The sequence below is a fragment of the Engraulis encrasicolus genome, chromosome 19, assembly GCF_034702125.1.
Source record: "Engraulis encrasicolus isolate BLACKSEA-1 chromosome 19, IST_EnEncr_1.0, whole genome shotgun sequence".
Lineage (NCBI taxonomy): Eukaryota > Metazoa > Chordata > Actinopteri > Clupeiformes > Engraulidae > Engraulis > Engraulis encrasicolus.
Window position 1 is genome coordinate 42,319,770 of NC_085875.1, and position 23,292 is coordinate 42,343,061.

The following is a 23,292-nucleotide window of genomic DNA, read 5'->3' on the forward strand; positions in this document are numbered from 1 at the left end:
AGAAAAGGTTTAAACTTTGGACTTTTCTGGCCTCGACCAGTGGCAAACCGAGGGAGGCGGGTTAACCAGGCCATTACGTTATTCGTTATCTTCTTGGTCAGACCAACATCTCGGAACGAGATTTGAAAGTCGATGAAAATTCACACTTTGGAACACCATGATAAGGCTGATTAAGGTGCACCTCAGTGCAGTGTGACAGAGTGATTATATTCATACGCTTACGCTTACAGTAGTAGGTAGTAGAAGTAGTATTTTTGTGTAATAATCTCCAATCCTGCTGAGAATTTCTCATTTAAAAAATAAATAAGGAGGATTTAAAAAAGCTTTTTAGAGGCTTTTTTGTCTTTAATGGACAGGATAATATAAGATGGTAACAGAAAGGTGTGGACCAGAGAATGGGAAGGATCTGGAAAGGACTTCAGGTCAGAATCGAATCCGGGTCCACGGTGAAACAGTAGGGTAACCCTAGCCATTTGTGCCACACCCAAGTCCGATTAAAAAAGGAAAACTAAAGAACTCTTTACATAATCCCCTTTTGCCAAGTGTTCTTGTCATATGCAAAATTACAGGATGGTTTAACACCATTGTGCATGCTATTACGCATGCTGCGAGACCAAAAGCTACAAAATCCTGCGCGTTGACGCGCCACGCAAATCTGTTTAGGCTTAAACTTTTATTTTAAGGATTATATACTGACGCAAAATACACACACTGGCTTAACACACACACACACACGCAGAGAGAGAGAGACACACACACACGCAGAGAGAGAGAGACACACACACACGCAGAGAGAGAGAGACACACACAAACACACACACACACACACACACACACACACACACACACACACACACACACACACACACACACACACACACACACACACACACACACACACACACACACACACACACACACACACACACACACACCAGCAGAGCCCACTCTGGCAGCGTAGTGTGTAGGGCAGGGCTGGAGAGTGTCTGGTGAGCTCATTCTTCAGCTCAGACAGCCTCTCATTACCGATCTGACCAAGCATCAGCACCACGTCATGTCAGCCTCCACAGCCCCCACATGCAGCCCGCACCACACCACTGCATCTCTCTCTCTCTCTCTCTATCTCTCTCTCTCTCTACCACTTCATTACTCTCTCTCTTTCTCTCTCTCTCTCTGTCTCTCTCTCCTCTGCCCCATCTTGATCTCTCCATCTCTATCTGTGTGTATCTCTCTCGTTGTCTCTCTCCATATTTCTCCCTCTCTTTCAATTTCTCTCTCCATCGCCCTTGCTCTATTTCCCCCCTACTCACCTCTCTCTCTCTCTCTCTCTCTCTCTCTCACCCACGCACGCACGCACGCATGCACACACGCACAAACGCACGCACGCACAAACGCACACACACCAGCATGGCCCAGAGGTGTCACATTCTGGAGATGCAGCCGGTGAGCTCACGTTACAGACAGTCACAGCATATTGATGTCTCATTAACTTAAAGCATCTCAGTGTAGCCACAAAAAAGACAGAGGGAGCCTCAAACTGCGCTTTGAACTGCATTATACAGAAGCAGATCCTGAAATCTTGAGACTGAGAGTCAACTTGAGACAACCAAACAGCATTCCACAGAAAATGTATACTGCAGATTTGACTCAGGCCTCATTGAGAATGACTTAAGCCAGGCTCAAACTACACGACTCCCGATTTTGTGTCCGATTTTGACGTCAGGGTGCACCGCAGAATCGCAACTGTCAATCTTATCCCTGATCGCAAACACAGAGACAATGCCCGATGTTCTATTTCCAGTTGCAAATATCAAACAGTTTTTGATTCCTACGATTTGCGATCGGCGACTCTTTCAGCTGCCAAAATTCTATCTTAGAACATCGCACAAGAAGAGGAAATCTTGCCCGACAATCGCTTGCAATGGTCCTGGGGGGTAAAGTTCCACCGATTGTCGTAAGGAGGGTTTTCAGCCGAGAATCGGGCCGATAGTCGTGTAGTTTGAGCCCGGCTTTAGAGTAGATATGATGTTTTCAGAGGTAAGAAATGCATTTATTTCTATACTTAGAAGCACTATAAAAGAGAATCAATTTAATTAGGATTAGTCTGGTCACCATTACTTCATACAACTATAATATTTCACATTTTTATAACATTTTCCAGCCAATTTCTAAAAACAGTCATCAGGATAGTAGTTGTCGCCCACACAGTGGGCAATATCTGAAACATGTTAGTTGGCTATGACAGCTACCCTCTATACCTCAACGCCAAACATAACATTTGTCAACTCGTGAAACACCTCATCCAAAACCTCAGGCACACACTGCTGCTTTTTCAGAGTCACGGGTGAGACATCTTTGGACAGAATCAGCAGGGAATCAAAAATAATACAAGTAGCAGCCCACAAAATCTGTTTAATTGCTTCAACCGTAGAACAGATTCAACCTACAGTACGCTACGCTGCTTACATTTCCACACTTTTCCGCACGAGTACATTCTTCGCTTTAAAACAAATCTGCCGTAATATGTCCGACACTGTTTTCACTGTCCAGAAATTCAAGCAATTCCCAAGAAGAGGTCTAATACAAACTATTTTCTGACACTGATTAAACAGCGCTCAGTTAACTTTGGAGTAGGATCCTTCCGACCGCATCCCTCATTTAGCCCCTGCAGGAGAAGCTCAGGATGAATATTACCAGACTCAATTCATTAGGACCTGTATATATTTCTGCTCCTTTGAAATCCCAGCTAGTAGCAATCATGCAAGCTTCTTGGCTTAATCGCTGCCCTTGAGCTGCCATGACCATGAACAAAAAAAAGAGTGAGTGAGAGAGTAAGAGTAAGAGTAAGAGTAAGAGAGAGAGAGAGAGAGAGAGAGAGAGAGAGAGAGAGAGAGAGAAAACGTCCCTTTAAAAATCAAGTCCAAGTCACTTATTTTGACAGCAGTTTTTATCCTTAGGTAGCAGAAATAAACATGTGCCATGCAGCCAACTCCTATGACAAGCGGGCCATTATGCTACTACGCATTCGTTCGTTGCAGCTTGGTGGAAGGTCTGGCACCGATGTGGAGGTGGCTGCTGCTGGATTCTGACTTCTGGCTGCTGCTGCCATCCTTGTAGCCCAGCAGAGCGGAGCTGCATACGAGCTGTCTTCCTGGAGCTGGCTCCTTGTAATCATTACCACACCAGCAGCAGGCACCACGCTGGATGATGTGGCCAATTATTAATATCACTTAAAAAACATTGTGATGGCCGTTACAACATCCTGTCTTCAAGATGTCGGAGTGGATTTAATTTGATGCAAAGTCACTCAGCTGATTCTGATTAAATTTCAATCATGTTTTTTTTCCCCTTCCTCCTTCTTTACTCCCTCTTTTGGAGACGTTTTTTTGTAATATAGCTGTGTCTACCGAAGACCATATGATGGTGACTGACGGCTGCTAAATCTAAACCATGCTAAAGACTGCTGTAAAATGGCTTGCAGCTTCCGTTATTCCACTAGCAAGTTAATGAGCTGACATTGCAGCTTTGGGGCATTTATTTATTTCTCCGCAGAGTGATGAATTATATAACCTTTTCTGGCCTTGTGTGGCACCAGGATTCACATTATTCCTTCAATTTAATGCCAAGACATCGTCTCTCTCCACATTGAGTACAGATTTCACCTCGACATCCCACAGTGGTTTTGTATGTGATCATCCTGGACTCCAAAATGACACAAGGAACCATCTGATTTTTTGTTGCTTCTGACAGGCTCCAACAACTGGGCCTGTCAACACTAGGCCTATAGTAAAGACAATTTGTTGAATTCACGTCCAGAACAACATTGAATCCATAAGGTTGAAATGGTTATATACAATATTGGAGATGTTTTCTGCAACAAGATATGGGACCCATGTATACCATGATACCGCAAAAGGATTTAACACCAATGTGACATTTAAATGTGTGACAAGTTTTTTTTTCTTCAAGGCATTTCCACTCTCCAAGACGGATGCAGCTGATGCTGAAAATCTGAGCTATGGTTTTTGAAACACAAATGGAAGAGTTTCATTGCAAAATAGTGTGTATCCATTTTGGAACATTTTGGAAAATGTACATTTTCGCATTGGGCATTCCATTGCATTGCATTGCAAAACGCATTTTATATATGCTTAAAAAGTGTGTTCTCAAAATATTTGAATGACAAGAATTCACACATAGATGATAGGACTTCTGAAGTCATTTCCAATAATAAAATGCAAAAAAAAAATGGTGGATACATAAATAATGGTGGAAAACTCTTCAAATACTGTACTTTCACTTCAGAAGCAGGTACAAGTTGCATCTGGTGGCATACACTATACACCACTGCTTTCTACTTGAAACTGGTAGTCTGTATATATCAAAATGTAACTTGTAAGGTTAATCCCACTGGAAGGGGAGTGAGGAAGAGTAACAACAGGTGATTATTAACTCATTGACTGCCAGCAATTTTCAAAACAAAGAGCCCTACTGCCATAAGTCTTGCAGAATTTTGAGTGTTCTTTCAAGACCCAAAGAAATGTCGGTTATCTGCCTACGTCAGTACCTCCCCAATCAAAGTTCCTCTATGTGTGGAAGCCTGAAATTTTTACACAAAGTTTAAGACTTGACCCCCAAGACTTCTATAGATGTCAATGACAGTGAGTGAGTTAGTTATAACAGTAAGATCTACTGGACTGTGTGAAGATGGAGCAAGATGGGTCAGGTTTAAAGCGAGGCAACAGTACATGTAGCCTACTGCAGTGTAGTACCACCAGCACTAGAGCATGATTCATGTGCAATAAGGATTTGTGCGTCATGTTATGAAAAAATATACCCACTATTGTAAACACACTTCCCATAGCGAACCCTACTGATTCAAATAAATCCTCGAGACAGACTTTAAATGATTAACTTTATTTTATTGAAGTTCATAAAGATTCAGTGCGCTTGGCGTTTTCCGCGTGCCAGCACTTTGAGTCGCCCCCAGAGGTGCTGCCCCTCCGTCTCTTTTGGGAGGACCACCGTCTTTGAAACATTAGGGACTGGTGCCGTGCCCGACAGCCACTAAAAATGCCTAAATTATGCCAACGCCAATAAAGAACCGTATTCTCACTCAAATATTATTCACGTTTGAGTAATATTTACAGTGGGGCAGGGCTGTGATGGATTGCCAAAGCATACTCGCCAACGCACAGGCGCAGGGATAACCTTCTGTTGTACGTGTAAATTATCCACAATCCAGTGGACTCCAATCAACTGTGTCTGTTGCAGTTTGGAAACTGCGTCAAAGCAGACACCTGGATGGAATGTGTTCTTAAGGTTCCCCTTCTCCTTCTCACAGGCTTGATTTCACCCGACTTCCTCACAGTGTACACAGGATATGCATACACACATCACTCAAGGCATGAACTCAGCTTCAAAGAGACGTAAAACCCAGAGAGATGTCTCACAATACCTCAACCAAAGCCACCAACATTTCCTCTAATTCTCACTAATATCAAGTAATGCCAACCAGAAGGAGATACTGCAGTTGTGCTACCAGGTCAAAAATTGCACACATTTTTTGTCTAGTGACCATCTCTACTAAGTAGATGCATATCCTCTTTACCACAGCAATACCAAAACTATTATTTCAGCAAAAAAAGTCCTCCAATGATCTAACACTAACAATACATTCCGTTTGCATTCCGAAAATAACTGTATTTCTGAGTAACCTGGCTTAACATTGAAATCTACATATGGCCCAGCCTATTAAACTGATAATTAAGTGGGGTCTTCATCAATAGAGTGTGCCCAACACGTTTTGAATTGCATCATCATCTGTAGTCCTAGCTATTCCAAACTTTCCTGGTGAACCAGAAGCTATGTAGGATAATTCCAAACCTCATCACAGTAGTTTGTGGCTCCATTCAGACATCGATGCTGACGCCACATCGGCAGAATATGTTATTCCACTGCTTTGCCACAATAAACCGAGGTCAATACACACATATTACATAAAATAGGCCCATTCAGTCAAAGGGTTAACGGGTGCACTGTTATGATATTGACCTCATGATGAATGGAATTCCCCTGACCGACTTAGTCTCCCCTGCTCCCGCTCAGGATCCGAACCGTGTTTTCCACGTTGGGAATATACATGCAGGCATGTTCGCTACAGGGGTCAAGCAGGCAAAACTCAAACCAGGTCCGGGGCTCCCCGACATCAAAATCGCCTACTGTACCTGGTCGTTATGGCTGCCTACTATTTACAAGGCGCTATCCACTTTCATTAAGAGTGAACGCTTTTGGCATGGCGCGCTCAGAAGGCCTGCCAGAAACGTAGCTTCTGAAAAACGACGCGAGACCTGCCAAAACCTCGAAGTGCTCCCAGACCCGGCAGTGAGGCGGGGAGGCAGAATGCAGAAAGAAGGGGAGAATAAGGGAGAAAGAAGGAGGAAGAGGAGGAGGAGGAGGAGGAGGAGGAGAGAGGGGGAGACCTGAATTACACTGAAGTGTGGTCCCCCCTTGAACACTACCACATGTTAATGCGGGGCCTCTGAATTACATTAGCCCAAGCCACTGCAGAAGGAACATGGCAGGCGGAGAGGAGCCATGCTGAACTCGACTCACTCACACACGGCTGACTTCCCAGAGAAAACAGGACTGTGTGGAGGAGGCCAAAATGACAAAACACTGATCAGATACTTGGACGCTTCTTCATATTGCCTTTACTATAGTAGTATGTGCAATGACTTTTTAATACAACATTACAAAAAATGATGAAACTACCACTTACAATATAAGCGCAGTGTCATTGTCTGACTGTATGGTGCACTGGACTGAAGTTTGTGAGGAGATTGAAAGACGATGATAAATCTCAGAATCATGCAAATCTGATAAACAATCCCTGCTATAGTGCTGTACATAATCAGTGTTTTATGTGGTGTCACTGGTACTGTGTGACTGCTGTTTGTGCTTTTCATTTATTTTTATTTTCAAGGCTTATATTTTCAACATAGTTTGTGAGTTCTTCGATTTGGCCAGGAGTCAGTCTATAAATTGATAATGAAGACCATTACGAGAAAGATCATAAAAATAAGCAACTAATGCATTTCTCATGCTGAAAGGAATCACATGCACACATGTCTATACACACGCTACACTCACACCACAGGCTGTACCGTATGACATAAGGCACGCATGTGGTTTAGCTTCAACAGGCAAAGCTGCTACTGCCGTACCGTCGAGGTTGAAATACTTTTGCTTTACCATCGATTCCCTAACTCTGAGAGAGAGAGAGAGAGAGAGAGACTACGAAGTGATAATAAACACTGCCCAGCAAACAGATTAAAGAGGCGTGCAAACCATGGCAACAGGCTATGACACCCAAACGTCTGAAACTCACGCAGAAAAACAAGAATGTGCTTTCATAATAAACACCTTGGAGAAACTTAAGTGTCAACAGCTCCGATCCGGCCCGCGCGCTAGACACCACCTGACCACAGCCCAGTCATCTGCCACTATCATTCAAACTATTGCCAATAAACACGTCTACATATTTGCAAGTCAAGCCTGTAATTTTAAAAAGTGAGATACACTGAGGCATGAGAGGGACTCCTAAATCTGTTTAAATACCTCACCCACTAACGGTTTTAAAGTCTCTTACCATCCAGACTGCAACAGAAAAAAAAATAGAAATGAGTGAGGGCATTAAGATGGCTGAGAGCATGGGGTCCAGAAATAGATCGATAGACAGACACCCAGACAGCCATAGTCCCACTAACTCACCCGAATCAAACTAATGTCTGACCACATACTTACAGTACTATACACAACCTTATTCTAGACTTGTAAACTCTTACGACCTTGTTTACTTGTTTCATTTCACACCTTTCCACTCTTTTCCTGAATCCCTTCAGTGTATGCCTATAACCAGTATAGTCCATCCACACTACACTACATCAGTGATTCCCAAACTGTGTGCCGTAGGTATTCCAAGTGGGACTTGAAATCATTTTCTAAAAATCTATGTGTGTCTATGTTGCTGTTGACTATTTATTTGAGGTGTGTATCGCATACTGGGCCAGAGGTGTGCAATGAATAATTGTGAAAATTTCAAGTGGGCCCCAATTTGGGAAAAGGTTGAGAAACCTCGAACGACACATTGGGCAAGTCTGTTGAAAAGTTTCATCAGTGGGAGAGCGGGACCTCTCCCAGACTAGAGACACAACACATGAGCAGTCACTACAAAAATAGTGTCGTGAGTGAGCAAACACCTGGGCAGTGTAAATATCAGCATGGCTCATAGATGGGCGGGCCAATCTGAACAAAACAAAAAGCATCATAACTTGTCATGCCTTTTCTAGTACAAAAAAAGGATGCTGAGCATATGATTACTGTATTCAAGTTGAAACCAGTTTTGGACTGATCATATAAGCTATTTTGTGTGTGTTTACTGAGCTTTGTAATGGATTCAATGACAGATAGGGGCGTGGAAACAGCCAGAAAAACAGATTAAAATTAAATAATGACTGGGTGGTTTTGCTGTGTTTGGCTGTTGACAAATGGGGTGGCCATTTACTGCTATGTCAAACAAGAGCGGGGAGAAAAGAAATAGGAATAAAAAACGATCCACGAAAAAAGTCCCAAAAAGACAAAGGCCAGGGCCCATGATTGTACTAATTTAAAACAGCATAAACACGATAATGTCCTCTAAAATATTTGTGAGTTTGGTGTGCTCTGCATCGTTGCTTTTCATCCTCTTGGAGTGCCTGACCACAACTGAGGGCCAGTGGGCCTATTGAAAAAGGCAAGCAATTAGACATCAAAACAAAAAAAGCATGTAACTGTAGGGACAACCATGTGGGATTTTTTTAATCACAGTGCTTTTAAAGTTATGGAAAATGCAGTCAGTCACACCATCTTTCTGTAGGATTGATAGTCAGAGTAATAACAATAAAGGTCCACATGCAATTCTGGATTCATTGGAGAGCAGCTAAGCCTCATAGAGGGTCTTTATGAACACCCCCCACACACACGCACACACACGCGCACACACACACACACACACAACAAAATGACTGAAGTAATTGCTTCCGCACGAGTTCTGTTTGACCGGCGTTTGCATGTAGAGAGCATACGCTGTGTGTGTGTGTGTGTGTGTGTGTGTGTGTGTGTGTGTGTGTGTGTGTGTGTGTGTGTGTGTGTGTGTGTGTGTGTGTGTGTGTGTGTGTGTGTGTGTGTGTGTGTGTGTGTGTATATGTGTGTGTGTGTGTGTTGAGTTTGATGTGTGAATGAGAACACTGTCGAGATCGACTACGGCCTTTCAAATTTCATTCGATTACGCCGTCTCCTGATTTAATATCCCACCATTGGAAGGGTCATCTCTCTCTCTCTCTCTCTGTCTGTCTCTCTCTCTGTCTCTCTCTCTGTCTCTCTCTGTGTCTCTCTCTGTGTCTCTCTCTGTGTCTCTCTCTGTGTCTCTCTCTCTCTCTCTCTCTCTCACTGCATGGATTTAATCATACTGAAAGACAGATCGTCCGTGTGCTTGAACCGAGACCAGTCTGTGAGATGAAGTGTCATTACATGATGTGCTGTGCTGTGATGTGCTGTCACTTCACACACATGCACACGCACACGCACACGCACACGCACACGCACACACACACGCACACGCACACGCACACGCACACGCACACAAACACGCACGCACACACACACGAAATGCAAACACACACACAAAGTACTTTACCGTTTCTTCCCAAAAACACTGCCTTTTCTTTCCAATTTCTGAAGTTGACATTTCAGCAAGTGGGGAAGGATAAACATTGAACTGAAATACTCTGTGTAAACAAAACATATAGATAGGGCTCTGTGTACACTATAGTGTTTGGACGCCGTGGAGTAGCAAGGGCTACGCTATAATTTGGTGTGTGGGCGGGGCTGCTCCACAGCTAGAAACACTGGCATCTTGTCAACTCACAATATGCATTTAATCCTACACAATGTGTGTCTGAGACGTCTGAACACCTGAAAAATACATATCATCACAACATACAGCCACACACCCACCTCCATTCAGACTTCAATTTCAGTGAATGTCAGTTTGGCTGCATTGTACATTGTGGGACATGAGTCAAAGTTTAGATTCTAAAATAACTGGACATTCTGAGATAAACATCAACTTGTCCTGTCAAATCTCAAGATCACAATGCATTGGCTCCTGCTATGCTAGAATCAGGAAAGTCACGTCTTCAAGGATGAGTTTGTGACAACACACACACATTTTTGCAGTATCTCAGCGCTCCGTGGTAGGGTGAATCACTTCCGTTCATCAAAATCGATTACACATACAGGCACACACAGCGCAACAGAGCAAAAAAAAATCTTTGCTGTCCTTAGTTCATAAGTCATCAATGAATCAACAGCATTTCTTAAAATACAATGACCATGTATTTCTATTGCACACAAACCATGTCCCAGAGAACACACCAAGTCTCTAGACGAGCCATATTAAAACAATTTGGGTTGAATCTACACCACATTCCAAATCAAGGAACCCCAACCCTGAATAAAATGTCATTCAATAACGAAATCCATTTAATCGATGGGGCATGTGTATGTCATGGCAAAAGAACTATCTCGCTGCAAAACAGTATTCCAAAAGAGATTTGTGGGTAATGGTTTCTAAAACGGGACAAGCAGGGAGAGGGTAAAAAGAGAACGACGAGAGGAACGTTCTGAGGCAGTCGGTGGATAATCTCCAATATGAGAAAAACATTTTTCTAAATGCTATAATTTTAGACTTCCATTCCTCAAAGCAATATTGAATTGCGAGCGACTGGGTGAAGATTGAACTCCATGGCTTGTGCAAGTCATTTGAGTATGCCGATGGGCCAACATGAAAGGCTTCTTCCCAAATCCACAAAAGGCAAGTCGGACAAAGTCTGCATTGTGTCCTGTATTGTTCATGGCAAAAGGCTGCTCCCTGCTCGTCAATGACTTACAAACTGGGTTTCTTTCTCTCCATGTGTGCATGAATGCTATATTGTTCTGGAACGTTTTCAGGTAGGGGAGACACTATAAAAGGCCTCAGAGAGTATAGTGTTGATATGCACTATGTCTCTGTGTGTGTGTGTGTGTGTGTGTGTGTGCGTGTGTGCGTGTGTGCGTGTGTGCGTGTGTGCGTGTGTGTGAGTGCGAGTGCGTGCGTGTGTACATGCGCGTGCATGTCGCGTGTGACTGTTTGTGCGTGCACATGTGTGTGAGTGTGTGTGTGTGTGGTTTTGGGGGTGGGGTCATAGAATACAGTTATAGGCGGCATTAAAAGGTCATTGACTATATTTAAAATGTAATGGCGTCCAATATATAGAACTAGAGACAGACAGGCAGAGACATACACATAGTCAGACAGTGATGGATATAAAGATAGACTGGCAGGGAGACAGAGTGTGTGTGAAAGAGACAGGATATAGAGACAGACAGAGATGGTGTGCCAGAGAAAAATAGTAAACAGACAGAGAAAAAGTAGAGAGACAGAAAAGAGAAAGAGCGATAGAGACAGAAGGATATACTGTAGAGAGACAGTGATGGTGTCTGACAGGCAGAGAGAGAGAGACAGAGAGAGAGAGAGAGAGAGAGAGAGAGAGAGAGAGAGAGAGAGAGAGAGAGAGAGAGAAGGCAATACACAGAGCGATAGAGAGACAGAGCGAGACCAACAGACATTTTGAGACAGAAAGACAGAGAGACAGACAGACAGATAGACAGATAGACAGACAGACAAAGAGAGAGCTCATCTCCTCGCAGCTGGGCATGAGTCATGACCTCTGCTAGATCCCTGTGAGAGCGGCGTGAGCGTTCAGCAGCAGCAGCGAGGGTTAGCGGGGTTAGTCTCAGGGTTTAGGCCTTGAGAACCGGCTTCGGCCAGAGAGCCGTGATGATTGGCCCAAATGACAGGCTGCGCCGCTTTAATTGCCATGCTCGCCATGGGCCCTGAGCCGCAGAGCGTCAACCCAGCTAGCGGGGCATTGCGAAAGGAGCGCCAAGCATGATCAAGCACTTATGGCTGGGCCCAGAAGACGTCAATACACTGACTGTACAGTGCACACATAGTACACACGTCAAGATCAGACTGTACGTCACAGCACAGCCCTAGCAGGCCAGTCGCTCTCTCTTTTTTGCCTTCTCCTCTCTGTCTTTCCATCTCTCTCTCTCTCTCTCTCTCTCTCTCTCTCTCTCTCTCTCTCTCTCTCTCTCTCTCTCTCTCTCTCTCTCTCATGGGCACAACATAATCCTTACAGTAAGTGTAGCATTGGCACACAAAGACCAGGAAGAACAATAGTTGTTCACTGAAAAACGTTGGTGTGGGCCCTGCCGTGGCCAACTGGTAGGGTACTTGTCTGCCTTGCGGCCGACCCGGGTTCGATTCCCAGCCCGGGTCCTTTGCCGACCCCTCCTCATTTCTCTCCCCATTCGCTTCCTGTCCACCTCTCAAACTGTGCTATCATCAATAAAGTCGTAAAAAAAAAAAACGTTGGTGTGGTCTGATCTAATTTCAACATTTGATCTAATTTCAACATTTTAAGTTTGTGTAAGTCACTGCGTGAGACCCTAGTCTTTGAAGCTCAACAGGCTTAAAATATGCACTATATTCCTAATTACTGTAAAAAGACATAAAGAAATAAAGAAATGGTCGCAATTTGAAATAGTCAGCCACCGACGCCCATACACCATATTTTCTCTCTAAACACAGTCATTGTAGTCCTGTCCAATAATCCTATTCTGCAAGTTGCAATTTCAAATTTCACGGTCTATTTTTAATGCCTGTTTGACTTGTAAGAACGCCACTTGGTATTAAACATTTCCCTGGCTATGAGCAGTTTGGTGTTATTTTTCCACCATGCTGAAACACCCCAAAAAAAGCTGAGAACATGGTCTCCGCACCACAAGAAAGACACGGGGGTATTCAAAGCGAGACAACCAATACCAAACATTTTAATGGGAGTTTTCAAAAAGTGAGGATACAGTTTTGGTTTAATGACTTAACTCCAAAAGAACAATAGACACCCTTCTACAGTAGAATATTATTGTTGCTAAACCCGTTCTGTTCACATAGGACATTAGCCATGCTCTCACTGACTTGGAAACCCAAATATTGCTGAAGTGCAGCTTTGTGACAATAAAATGAAACAATACAGAAACATTGTGCAATACACAGACATAACGACACGATAAACACAATAGGACAACAGCAATTAATCCGTCAAAAAAACAGAACCTTCAGCATAACGTGATTGTGTGTGGATGTGTGTCTTCATCTAATCCAAAGAATACAGCCGTACATCAACAATAATGCCCCTCTGTAGCTCTTCGTTTCCCTGATACTGTACGTGCTGGCCCTTTACGGGCTCCAGCACAGGGAACGGCGTCTCAGGGCAACGTTAATGTACGCCGCGGCAGCAGCCAGGAATAATGTTTTAACTTCTAATGCCCTGCCGAAGTCCTGTGTGGTCTTGCTGAGGAGATCGGGCCAAGCTAAAGGCAAGGGCTCCTCTTGGGCACGCACACACGCACAAGCACAGGCAGACACACACACACACACACACACACACACACACACACACACACACACACACACACACACACACACACACACACACACACACACACACACACACACACACAGGCACGCACGCGCACAAACACACACACACACAGACACACACAGACACACACAGACACACACAGACACACACACACACACACACACACAGAAATATGAAATATATACTGCACATGTACAGTATACGTGCAGAAACACATGCATGTACAGTATGTAGACATACAGTACAGACAGACAAAAACTGACAATCGGGCTTCCAGGGGGGTTGTGAGCGGGATAGGGCAAGGCTAAGCGTCTCCCCAGGAGACCACCAGCGTGAACCTGACAGAGAGCAAGACACTACCGCCGCCACCGCTCGCAGCCTACAGCCGTCTGTCACCCAGCTGTGGCCCGACGTCGGCACACACACACACACACACACGACTCTCATATGAACGACAGGCAATAGCAGCAAGGTGGTTGCGAAGAATCAGATAGAGAGAGATGGAAAGAAGAAGACAAAAGAGAGAGAGAAAAAGAGAGTGAAAGTGAGTGAGAGTGATACTGAGAGACGGAGGGAGATCGGGGAAAAGGGGGGAGAGAGAGAGAGAGAGAGAGAGAGAGAGAGAGAGAGAGAGGGAGAGAGAGGGAGAGAGAGGGGGGAGAAAGGAGGAGATAGAGTGAAAGAGAGAGAGATTGCCCTGCATCAGAGAGCGGATAAAAGAGGGGATAAATAATCAAGACCAGAGCACAGCAGAGGGACAAGGGGTGGGCGGGGGGTGGGTGCTATTAGAGAGCATGGCACCTCAGGTTTGTCCAAACTGCCATCGCCACGAGATGTTATCGCCAGCTCCTTCTCGCTTTCTCAGACCTCTGCTGTGTGTGGTGGTTGTGTATTGGTGGGTGGTGGTACACAAATGAAGTTTTCACTTCACAAACGTACACTGTGTGTGTGTGTGTGTGTGTGTGTGTGTGTGTGTGTGTGTGTGTGTGTGTGTGTGTGTGTGTGTGTGTGTGTGTGTGTGTGTGTGTGTGTGTGTGTGTGTGTGTCGCTCGCCTATACTAAAGCCAGACTGGTCTGTCTCAGGTCTCCATTGATAGGAAGAACAACACAGCAATGAATGTGAAAGGAAATCTGCGGAGGGAAGAGATGCCAGTGCCCCCCGAAGCATCTTTCAACACATTGTAAATCTATCACAGTAAAATGAGCTTGTCCATTAAAAAAAAAAAAATCAGCCCTCCATCCAAAATTTAACTATATTTACTATAGGATAAAACTTTCAAATGTTGCTCAGAGGCATAATGTTGAAAGACCCACATACTGGGAAAGAGAAAGAAGAAGGAGTAGAAGGAGGAGGAGGAGGAGGAAGAAAAAAAAAGATATTCCACCCAAATGAAATCTATATTAACAAAGTTTCAGCATGGCGGCATTATTTTAAATACGGTACAGGGTGACCCGACTCAGCAGAAGGAACTCAACTGGCTCTTGTCTTTAAAATTGATCCGCTGCACGTATGGCACGGCGTTCCCACACCGGCTGTTTTTGACTTTGTTCTGAGGCCTAGGATGACAGCCGACTTTATAGAGTAGGAGTTCATAGCCATGTTGCATTGTGGGTAGACGTTTCCTGTTTTTCTAAAGCCACATCCTCGCATGCCACAGGCTTTCCATGATTTCTATATTGATCTACTTCTTTTTTTCAAAACAAAAGTCTAAAGCTTTTCCATTCATACAGCATCCCTTCATGGAAATTATGCAAAAAAACAGCAACCTCTTCCTGAATGAAGAGTAATGATGGAGTGTATTGTGTCTACGTTCTGACTTTAATTTATGGAGGTGATCTGGTCACTGCTTATATCATGGTATAGAGGAGCAATGCTATAATCATTAAATAGATTTTTTTTAAGTATAACCAAAAATGGAAAGCCAATGTAAAACAATTATCTTGTCATGACTGTCAGTCCATTTCTTTTCTTATGATACTGGCAGTAACATCAGCATACATTAACACTGAAAATGCACATACTGAATCTGTATAGGAGGCAGGGTAAAGTAGGAGGCATTTCATTCTCTTTCTCCTTCCATACACATACCATGCGACTTCCAGGGTGCTTCTAGTAGCCAGACCTTGAAAATAGCAACCATCTTGCAATCAAGAAAACATAGGACTAGTATAAAAAACACTGTGGTTCATACAGCACAACACATCCTAACATACTGTATCAGACTGCTAGAGATGACTTATTGCCATCCTTCTGCACACTTACTACCAATGCACATGATGGAGTACTCTGTACTAGTACCTACTAGAGAACACCTGGGCCGCGTGCTCGCACTCACAGACCAGCCAACACCCCCGGCCTGCTCCCCCCGCCTTAATCCCGGCCAAAACCCCAGGCCCGCTGAGGCGCGGGAGGCAGAAGGATGAATCACCCTGGTTCAAGTGTGGAGGCACTCACTCACTCATTCACACCGTACTGGCGGTCTGGATGAGTAAGGACAGGCTGGGTAAGGTAAGGTAAGGTAAGGTAAGGTAAGGTAAGGCAGGGCAAAGGGCATTGCACAGGGGAGAGCCAGACAGAGGTGCTGTGGACACGGCTCAGGGCTGAGGGTGGAGGAGTGAAGGCTGAGGGTTGGCGTGAGCGGGTGGCAGACGTGATTTAAGAGCTCCACCGTACATGATACCGGCACGGCAGGACTGACACACGGCCGCGAGAAGAAGAGTTTTAGAGCAAGCAGGGAGGGAGTCAGAAGGCTCAGGGGTCAGGCACACAGCCAAGGTGAAGTGGAGACAGACAGGGGAGAACCTATCTCAAGGAAGAAAACCGCCAGATATAGAAAAGGTAAAGGACTGATAGGAGGGTCACTGATAGACAGATATAGAGTTCATTATGTTGAATTCTCTTGAGTGAAGGAGAAAGTGAAATAAACTGCAAAAGCTGCTGGTGAGCGAAAAATAGAAAATGAGACGGGAGAAAGAAGCCAGATAAAAAAAGGAATAAAAAGAAAAGAATATATATATATATATGGGCTGGTAGAGCAGCACAGTGGCCCGGAGTTGTAATTGACTGTTAATCATCACAGTTGTTGAGAATTTGACACTGCAGGAGTGCCAACCGCCTCTCCACTGATACGATAACAAAGAGGGGGGGATTAAAGTAGTGAAAGACGGAGAGAGACAGCAGCAACCAGAGAGAGAGAGAGAGAGAGAGAGAGAGAGAGAGAGAGAGAGAGAAAGAGGGGCAGAAAGAAGGGCAGAAAGAAGGGAGAGAGGCAAACAAAGGGGGACTGAGAGAGAGAGAGAGAGAGAGAGAGAGAGAGAGAGAGAGAGAGAGAGAGAGAGAGAGAGAGAGAGAGAGAGAGAGAGAGAGAGAGAGGGAGGGACAGGGAGCGGGAGAGAGAGATGTGAAGGAGCCAAGGGGGAGGGAAGGACGGAGAATGAGGGGGAGGGAGGGAAGTGTAGAGAAAGAGGGAGAGAGCAAGGGAAGGAGGGAGACAGAAAAAACAGTCTCTGCTTTCCATCTGCTGAGGCTGCCAATGAGAGGGCGCTTTGGTGAACATTTGAGCACTCCTTCTCTGACTCACAGCGCTGAAGTTGCATCCCTCTGGATGTCAGGAAGAAGTGCTGTACCAGTGTCAAGACAGAGAGAGAGAGAGGGCAAGAGAGAGAGAGGGAAAGAGAAACAGAGGGAGGGAGAGAGGGAGAGAGAGAGAGAGAGTGGGAGGAAAAAAAGGGGAAGACGATAGGCTGTCCCACTTAACTTCTGTGCTCTGATGTCACAAAACACATGACCCAGCCTCTCCAGTAACGGCACTTTGCGAGGGAAAAAAAGCGCATTTTAAAGCTTACACGTTTTTGGATGGTGAGAATGTTTCATTCCCCTCACAAACAACCACAGAACCACAAGTGCGGTGCGAGATTTTTCCCCAGGACCACGGGAGGGAGCAGCCGGGGCCTAAATGGTTAATGAGCGCGGGTCAACCCCAGTCACAGCGCCCCAACAAGCCAGTAAGTACTATTTAACCACACTCCACACACAGCAATGCGGCGAAAAGTTTTCAGTAGTCGCCATGCAATATTTGCACCGCATGCTCGTTTTGTTTTGATTTGTTGATTTTTCTTTTTTTTTTTACCTGGATGTTCATTTCAAAATTGTAGCAAGACGAACTCGGCATCTGAGCTTACTGTATGCCCTGTCATTTGCACAAAAAAATTATAGCACTAGGTAGCAGCCTTTCGCCTTGCTTGCTTGCTTCCTTCCTTCCCTTCTGGTTTGGTGTTGCCTTGGGAAGCCACCATAATCCCTGATATGGTCTGTGTCCTCAGCTCAGGACTTCAAGGGTCATAACGACCTGAGAGGAGAGCCCCCCATCCCAGGATAACCAGAGCGCGTGGCTACTGGCTATGGCATCCAACAGCCTGTTCAGCTCGGTGACTCCATGTCAGAACTTCTTCTGGGGTAAGTTGTGCTCTGTTGTTTCTCTTTTTTTCTCCCCTCCTGCCCTCTCTCTCTCTCTCTTTTTCTTTTTAAAAAAAAAGACTATTTTCACTCCGGTGTGTGCTGCGTGCCGTGTGGTTCAGTCTCGGGTCACTCAGGAGCAACCTCTGCCGCGGCCAGCGACCGACTCTTTCCGAGGTCAAAAGGCAGTTAGTAGTTACACACCACTCAGGTCTGATCTTATCGGCGGCGGCCGGGCACAAAACAAAAAGCCACTTCTGAGACAGGCGGACTAATAGTTGTGCCGTGTTTACGTTTGCAAACATGTTAAGACGCTGACATGTTTGTATAACTTAAAACTACATTTGTGGAATGAACAGGGGAGCAAGAGGGAGGAGGGAGGGGGGAAAAAAAGGTCTCGAACGTATAAACATTCACTCTGTTCCAATTTACAGACGTACATTAAAACAAGATGTGGAGGGGGAGAGAAAAATCTGCCGGAAAGTGCTGCAGGAATAGTTTTATATTATGTGTGGGCCGTGCTGTGCTCTCAAACAGGCCGTTGATTTGCTGGGCTAGCTAAATGGGAGTTATAAGTCTGAATGTACACATATTAGTCCACCATGAGAAGAGATGTTTTCTTATGCACATGTGTGTGTCTGTCTGTGAGTCTCTCTCTCTCTCTCTCTCTCTCCATCTCTCTCTCTACTCTCTCCTGGATATCCATCTTTAGAGTCTTTATTTTTCCCTGAGCAGTCACAGTTTTGATTTCTGCCTTCACAAACAAGCCCAGGAAGCAGGGCATCGGAAATAAAATTCTTGCTTGAATAGGGGCTTTTATCAAACATGATGGGGGGGAGGCATGTTCGAGAAATTTTCCTCATAGACTTCGTTAAAAAAAATAAAAAATAAAACAAGAAACACAAACATGTAAAATGTTCAAGACATCCTTAAAAGTACTTCTGGATAAGAGAGGAAGCCAGTCAGTTGGGGAAGCTAGTTGAAAGTGATAAAACAGGCAGACACACCTGAACAACCACAAACAAACCTCAAATTATGCATGACCCTAAATACCTCAATTTGAAATATCAAACACATTCAAAGTACATGAGGAAACCAAATCTATTTTGAAAAGTCAGACTGGATTTATTTCAAACCCTCTTAAGTTACACTGTAAAGTCACAGCCTTTTTTTATAGACATCCTAAAATATGTATCTTGACACACACACAGACCAGGACGCAAGGGGACGTTTCATATTAAAACGTGCAGGGTTCAATCTGCTAAATAACTCTGACAACTGTGGAATCTGCACTAATGAATGAATGAATGAATGAATGAATGAATGAATGAAGATTGTACTCACAGCATTCGGGTTATGACAGCCCTCATGTTCTAGTCTTTACTGGCCTGCCAGGGGCTGTGTATGTGGACTTTAGAGTGACTCTTGCCAGTGCATCGCGAATGAAGCGATCGGCGTGGGGGTGCATGGTTTTGTCATCACTGTCTGCATACATCAAGCATTGAGTGAAGGTGTCACTAAAACATGGGGAGAGCCACTGAGCCGTGAAGCGCAACGCTACCGCTACTACCATCTGACCAGAATAGATTCCAGATATAGGCTAGACCCCGACAAAACCCAAAAACATATCTGCAAAAAAAGTGTCAAGGGCAGAGCTTGCACCACAGGAAAGAATGTAAAATTAATGGCCTGGAGACTGAACAAATATGACATTCTGGGGATACGCACTGGATTTATTGGACACTGAAGAAGCTAACTTGAGAAAAGCCACTTTTTTTCTATTTAATGTAACAAGATAGACACAGCATGGAAATCCTCCGTATTAACAATCTCACCTTTACTCATGTACTATCTTGCTGCAATATACTTGTCTTCAAATTATCTGCTGGGCCTACAGATAGAACAGCGAATGCCTGACTCTACGCAAACAAGTAATTCCTGGACTTGATGAAAAGACAAAACAAATCCTCCTTAAAGCGACAGGAACATTCAGTGCTGTTTTAGGCTGTGTCCGACAGCAGTGCAAATTAATTTTTAGCTGTTCATATTAAGAACTGCTGCTCTGTGCTTGTTTCCCTAAAATACACCAAATTACTATCTCTGTTAGTCTGAAACAAGAACTTCTGGTGATTTCCTCTGGACATGCTTGCGTCAGGCACAGGAAAAGGGAACGAGAGGAAAAGAAGAGAGAGAGTGGAGGAAACTCAACATCTCAGCAGAAGCATTACGTATCACAAAAAAGGCATAACAATGTTAAACAAACATCACAGCGATTTTTTTTTGCTCCTGAACCGTTGCTAATCAATTACAAGCATGTGCCGAAAGCTGCGAGATACATGTGCTTCTCATTTGGTAAAAGCATGGCGGTTGGTCTTGCAGGACCTGAACAGCTCAGGTTAATTCAACTAATTGGTTATCACAACTCAACTTGGCCAAAGGAAAACAACATTAATGGGAGGGAAAGAAACCTGGATGATGGCACACTTCTTTTTTTTTAAATACCAACCCTGAGCAAGTCAGTCAAAAAAAAAAGGGGGGGGGGGGGGGGGACTGGCTTGTGGCTATTACGGGCTGGACATACTACGTGCACAGCAAGAAGCTGGAGAATAATGAAAGATAATGTCTTGGACTGAAAAAAAAATCAGAACACACAAACACACACCCACACACACACACCCACACACACACACACACACAGTGGGAGTGGAGTTATGAATTAGTTTCAGCTTCCTATAGCAACAGGTGACCAAATGCACCCTCTTACTTTCAGACACTGGATGTGATGGCTACTGTAAAGTTATTTCATGATAATGACAGCAGTGTAGAATTATTAGCAGAATCCACCAAAAGTTATAATTGTTGTGTATTTGGGTGTCCCATGATGTAAATCTGCTTGTATTAGTGGTGTGTGTGTGTGTGTGTGTGTGTGTGTGTGTGTGTGTGTGTGTGTGTGTGTGTGTGTGTGTGTGTGTGTGTGTGTGTGTGTGTGTGTGTGTGTGTGTGTGTGTGAGTGAGTGAGTGTGAGAGAGAGGGAGTGAGAGGGAGAGAGAGAGAGAGAGTGGTGTGAGAGAGAGAGTGTGTATATCTCTGCAAGTGACAGAGAGAGAGGGAGAGAGAGAGAAACAGATGAATGAGAGAAACAGATGAATGAGAGAGACAGAGAAAAGAAGACAGAAAGAATGATAGAGAGACACATAGACTGATAGAGACCAATGGAGAAAGAGAGAGAGAGAAAGAGAGAGAAGCAGGCAACTGTGCAAGTGTGTGACTAAAAGCCTTTGCAATACTTTTAATATCAACAAACGTTAATTTGGAATGGTGTGGACAAATACTTAATCACATTCAGTTGACTTTGGCGTCCAGATCAAGCAAGGCAGCTGCATGGATACATTTCTATAACTTTGCATATTGGCAGCGGCGGGGCTTGGAATAATATTCTCCATGTGTGGCACTCTGGATCTACATCTCAGCATCTCTCTGTTCATGCAGACCACATCGACTCACTGGGAATTCAGCACTCGTTAAAGAGAAACGGAGAGAGAGAGGGAGACGCACACACACACACACACACACACATGTGCACACACATAATGCAAGCACACGCGCACACACACACACACACATAGCATATTCTACTCGGAAACCTGTAATCGTTTACTAACAATTAAGCCCAATCACATATAAAAGGATGTGATAATTGAATGAGTGAGAGTCAGGGAGGATGTGCGAGCATGAAAAGTGTAATTACACCCCATGATAAACACCTCTTAGGAAAAAAAAACTGCAATCGTGAACCGAAAAACCCTCAAGAAACCTAATATGGGAGACACGGTTGCGTAAACTCATTTCTTCTTTTTAAAAAGAATTTCATCTGAGTAGGAAAAAACATCAAAAGTTAACCAGCACTGCAGAAACTCCCACCCAAAACAAGTAGAAGGAAGATACTCAGACAGTACTTAGACAGATCATTTGAGGCACGCTTACAAATTCTGCCAAGGTATACTGGCTTGATATTTAGTCAAAATTTTAAAGCCCTGTTTTTTTTAAGGTCTATTTCATTTTTTCATCAGTTACTATGACTTTGTTGAATGCTATTGCATGTGACAAAAATCAAAACTACTCCCCTTTCTGTAAATTATAGTTTATAGATTATAGCAGCAGATGCAGAACAGATTATACCCTTTTAAACATTATTTTATTGTTGTCATGTAATACTAAAATGTGAGTGTTGTAAAAAATAAATGTTAAAACAGTTCTAGTATTTCTCATCTACTTGGTATTTGTTAATGTCTCAGATGTCAAGTGTGTTTTTGATTAAGTAGAAAATAATCGCACATAGACATTCTCACTTTCAAAAGCAAATTCTACAGTAATCAAAACAATTGCTGTGGTTGTATTGAAAAAGATGATTATCAATACAATCTCCAAGTTAAATCTCTTTTTTAATTTCAGTAAACTAAACAGGATTATTTAATGCTACTGCAACATATCATCACTATCTAATAGAAACACTCAAAACAGAAATTCAGAGTGCCTCTTAAAAATAAATAAATCCCGCATCCAACAACGCAACGGTGTGGGTCCAAAGTTTGCATAACTGCTGAAAAATTAATCAACACACCAACAACATATCTATGCAAAGACTTCCTACACAAATCCGACATCCAGCCAGACAAAGGGGTGTCCATTCATTATGACGCTTTAATATGCCAAGCTTTCCACAAACTGATAGACAGCTTCTGTCAGACTCAGGGGTAATAAAAAATATTGAATTATGAATTAATAATCAAAAAGAAAAAAAAGCACACAGTAAACTGCTGTGCAACTGCCAATAAGCATTCAGCTCCGAGTCGAGGCTTTGTTTGACGGACAGAACATGGCTGTCTGTTGTTTGTAAACAAAACTGTTTGTGGGTAGCAGCACAGACCAGTGAAGAGGGGCAGCCACAGACACAGGCAGCCACATGCCATGTGGAGCCAGTGGCAGAGGAAGATGGAAGACAGGCGAGCAGGCACACGGGCGGGTATGCAGGCCAGCGGGCGGGATGGCAGGCAGGCGGGCGGGCAGGATGGCGGGCGCGCGGACAGCAGGCGTGTGGGCAGCTCTGGGGGCTGACCTCAGTGTTCGCCCGCTGCCTGTCGTGAGTTGTTTCAGCACGGGGGAGAGCTGTGCTTTTAAAAATGGACCGGGCTGTAACTCAACACTGTGGCCTATGTCTGCACGGACACTGAGCACTGAGAGTATGAG

At 44.1% G+C, this 23,292-nt stretch overlaps 2 protein-coding genes across 3 annotated transcripts in view; one reads left to right on the forward strand and one right to left on the reverse strand.

Annotated features, from left to right (window-relative positions):
• Positions 1–23,292, reverse strand: part of supt3h (SPT3 homolog, SAGA and STAGA complex component) — a 146,344-nt gene that overhangs the window by 102,432 nt on the left and 20,620 nt on the right. The gene's annotated exons all lie outside the window — the stretch shown is intronic.
• The window catches only part of runx2a (RUNX family transcription factor 2a), a 68,502-nt gene continuing 62,228 nt past the window's right edge, over positions 17,019–23,292 (forward strand). The window contains exons 1-2 of the mRNA XM_063184485.1: positions 17,019–17,594; positions 17,913–18,045. Of these exons, the coding sequence (XP_063040555.1) occupies positions 17,991–18,045 (55 nt within the window). The 5' untranslated portion in view covers positions 17,019–17,594; positions 17,913–17,990. The remainder of the gene's footprint in view (positions 17,595–17,912; positions 18,046–23,292) is intronic.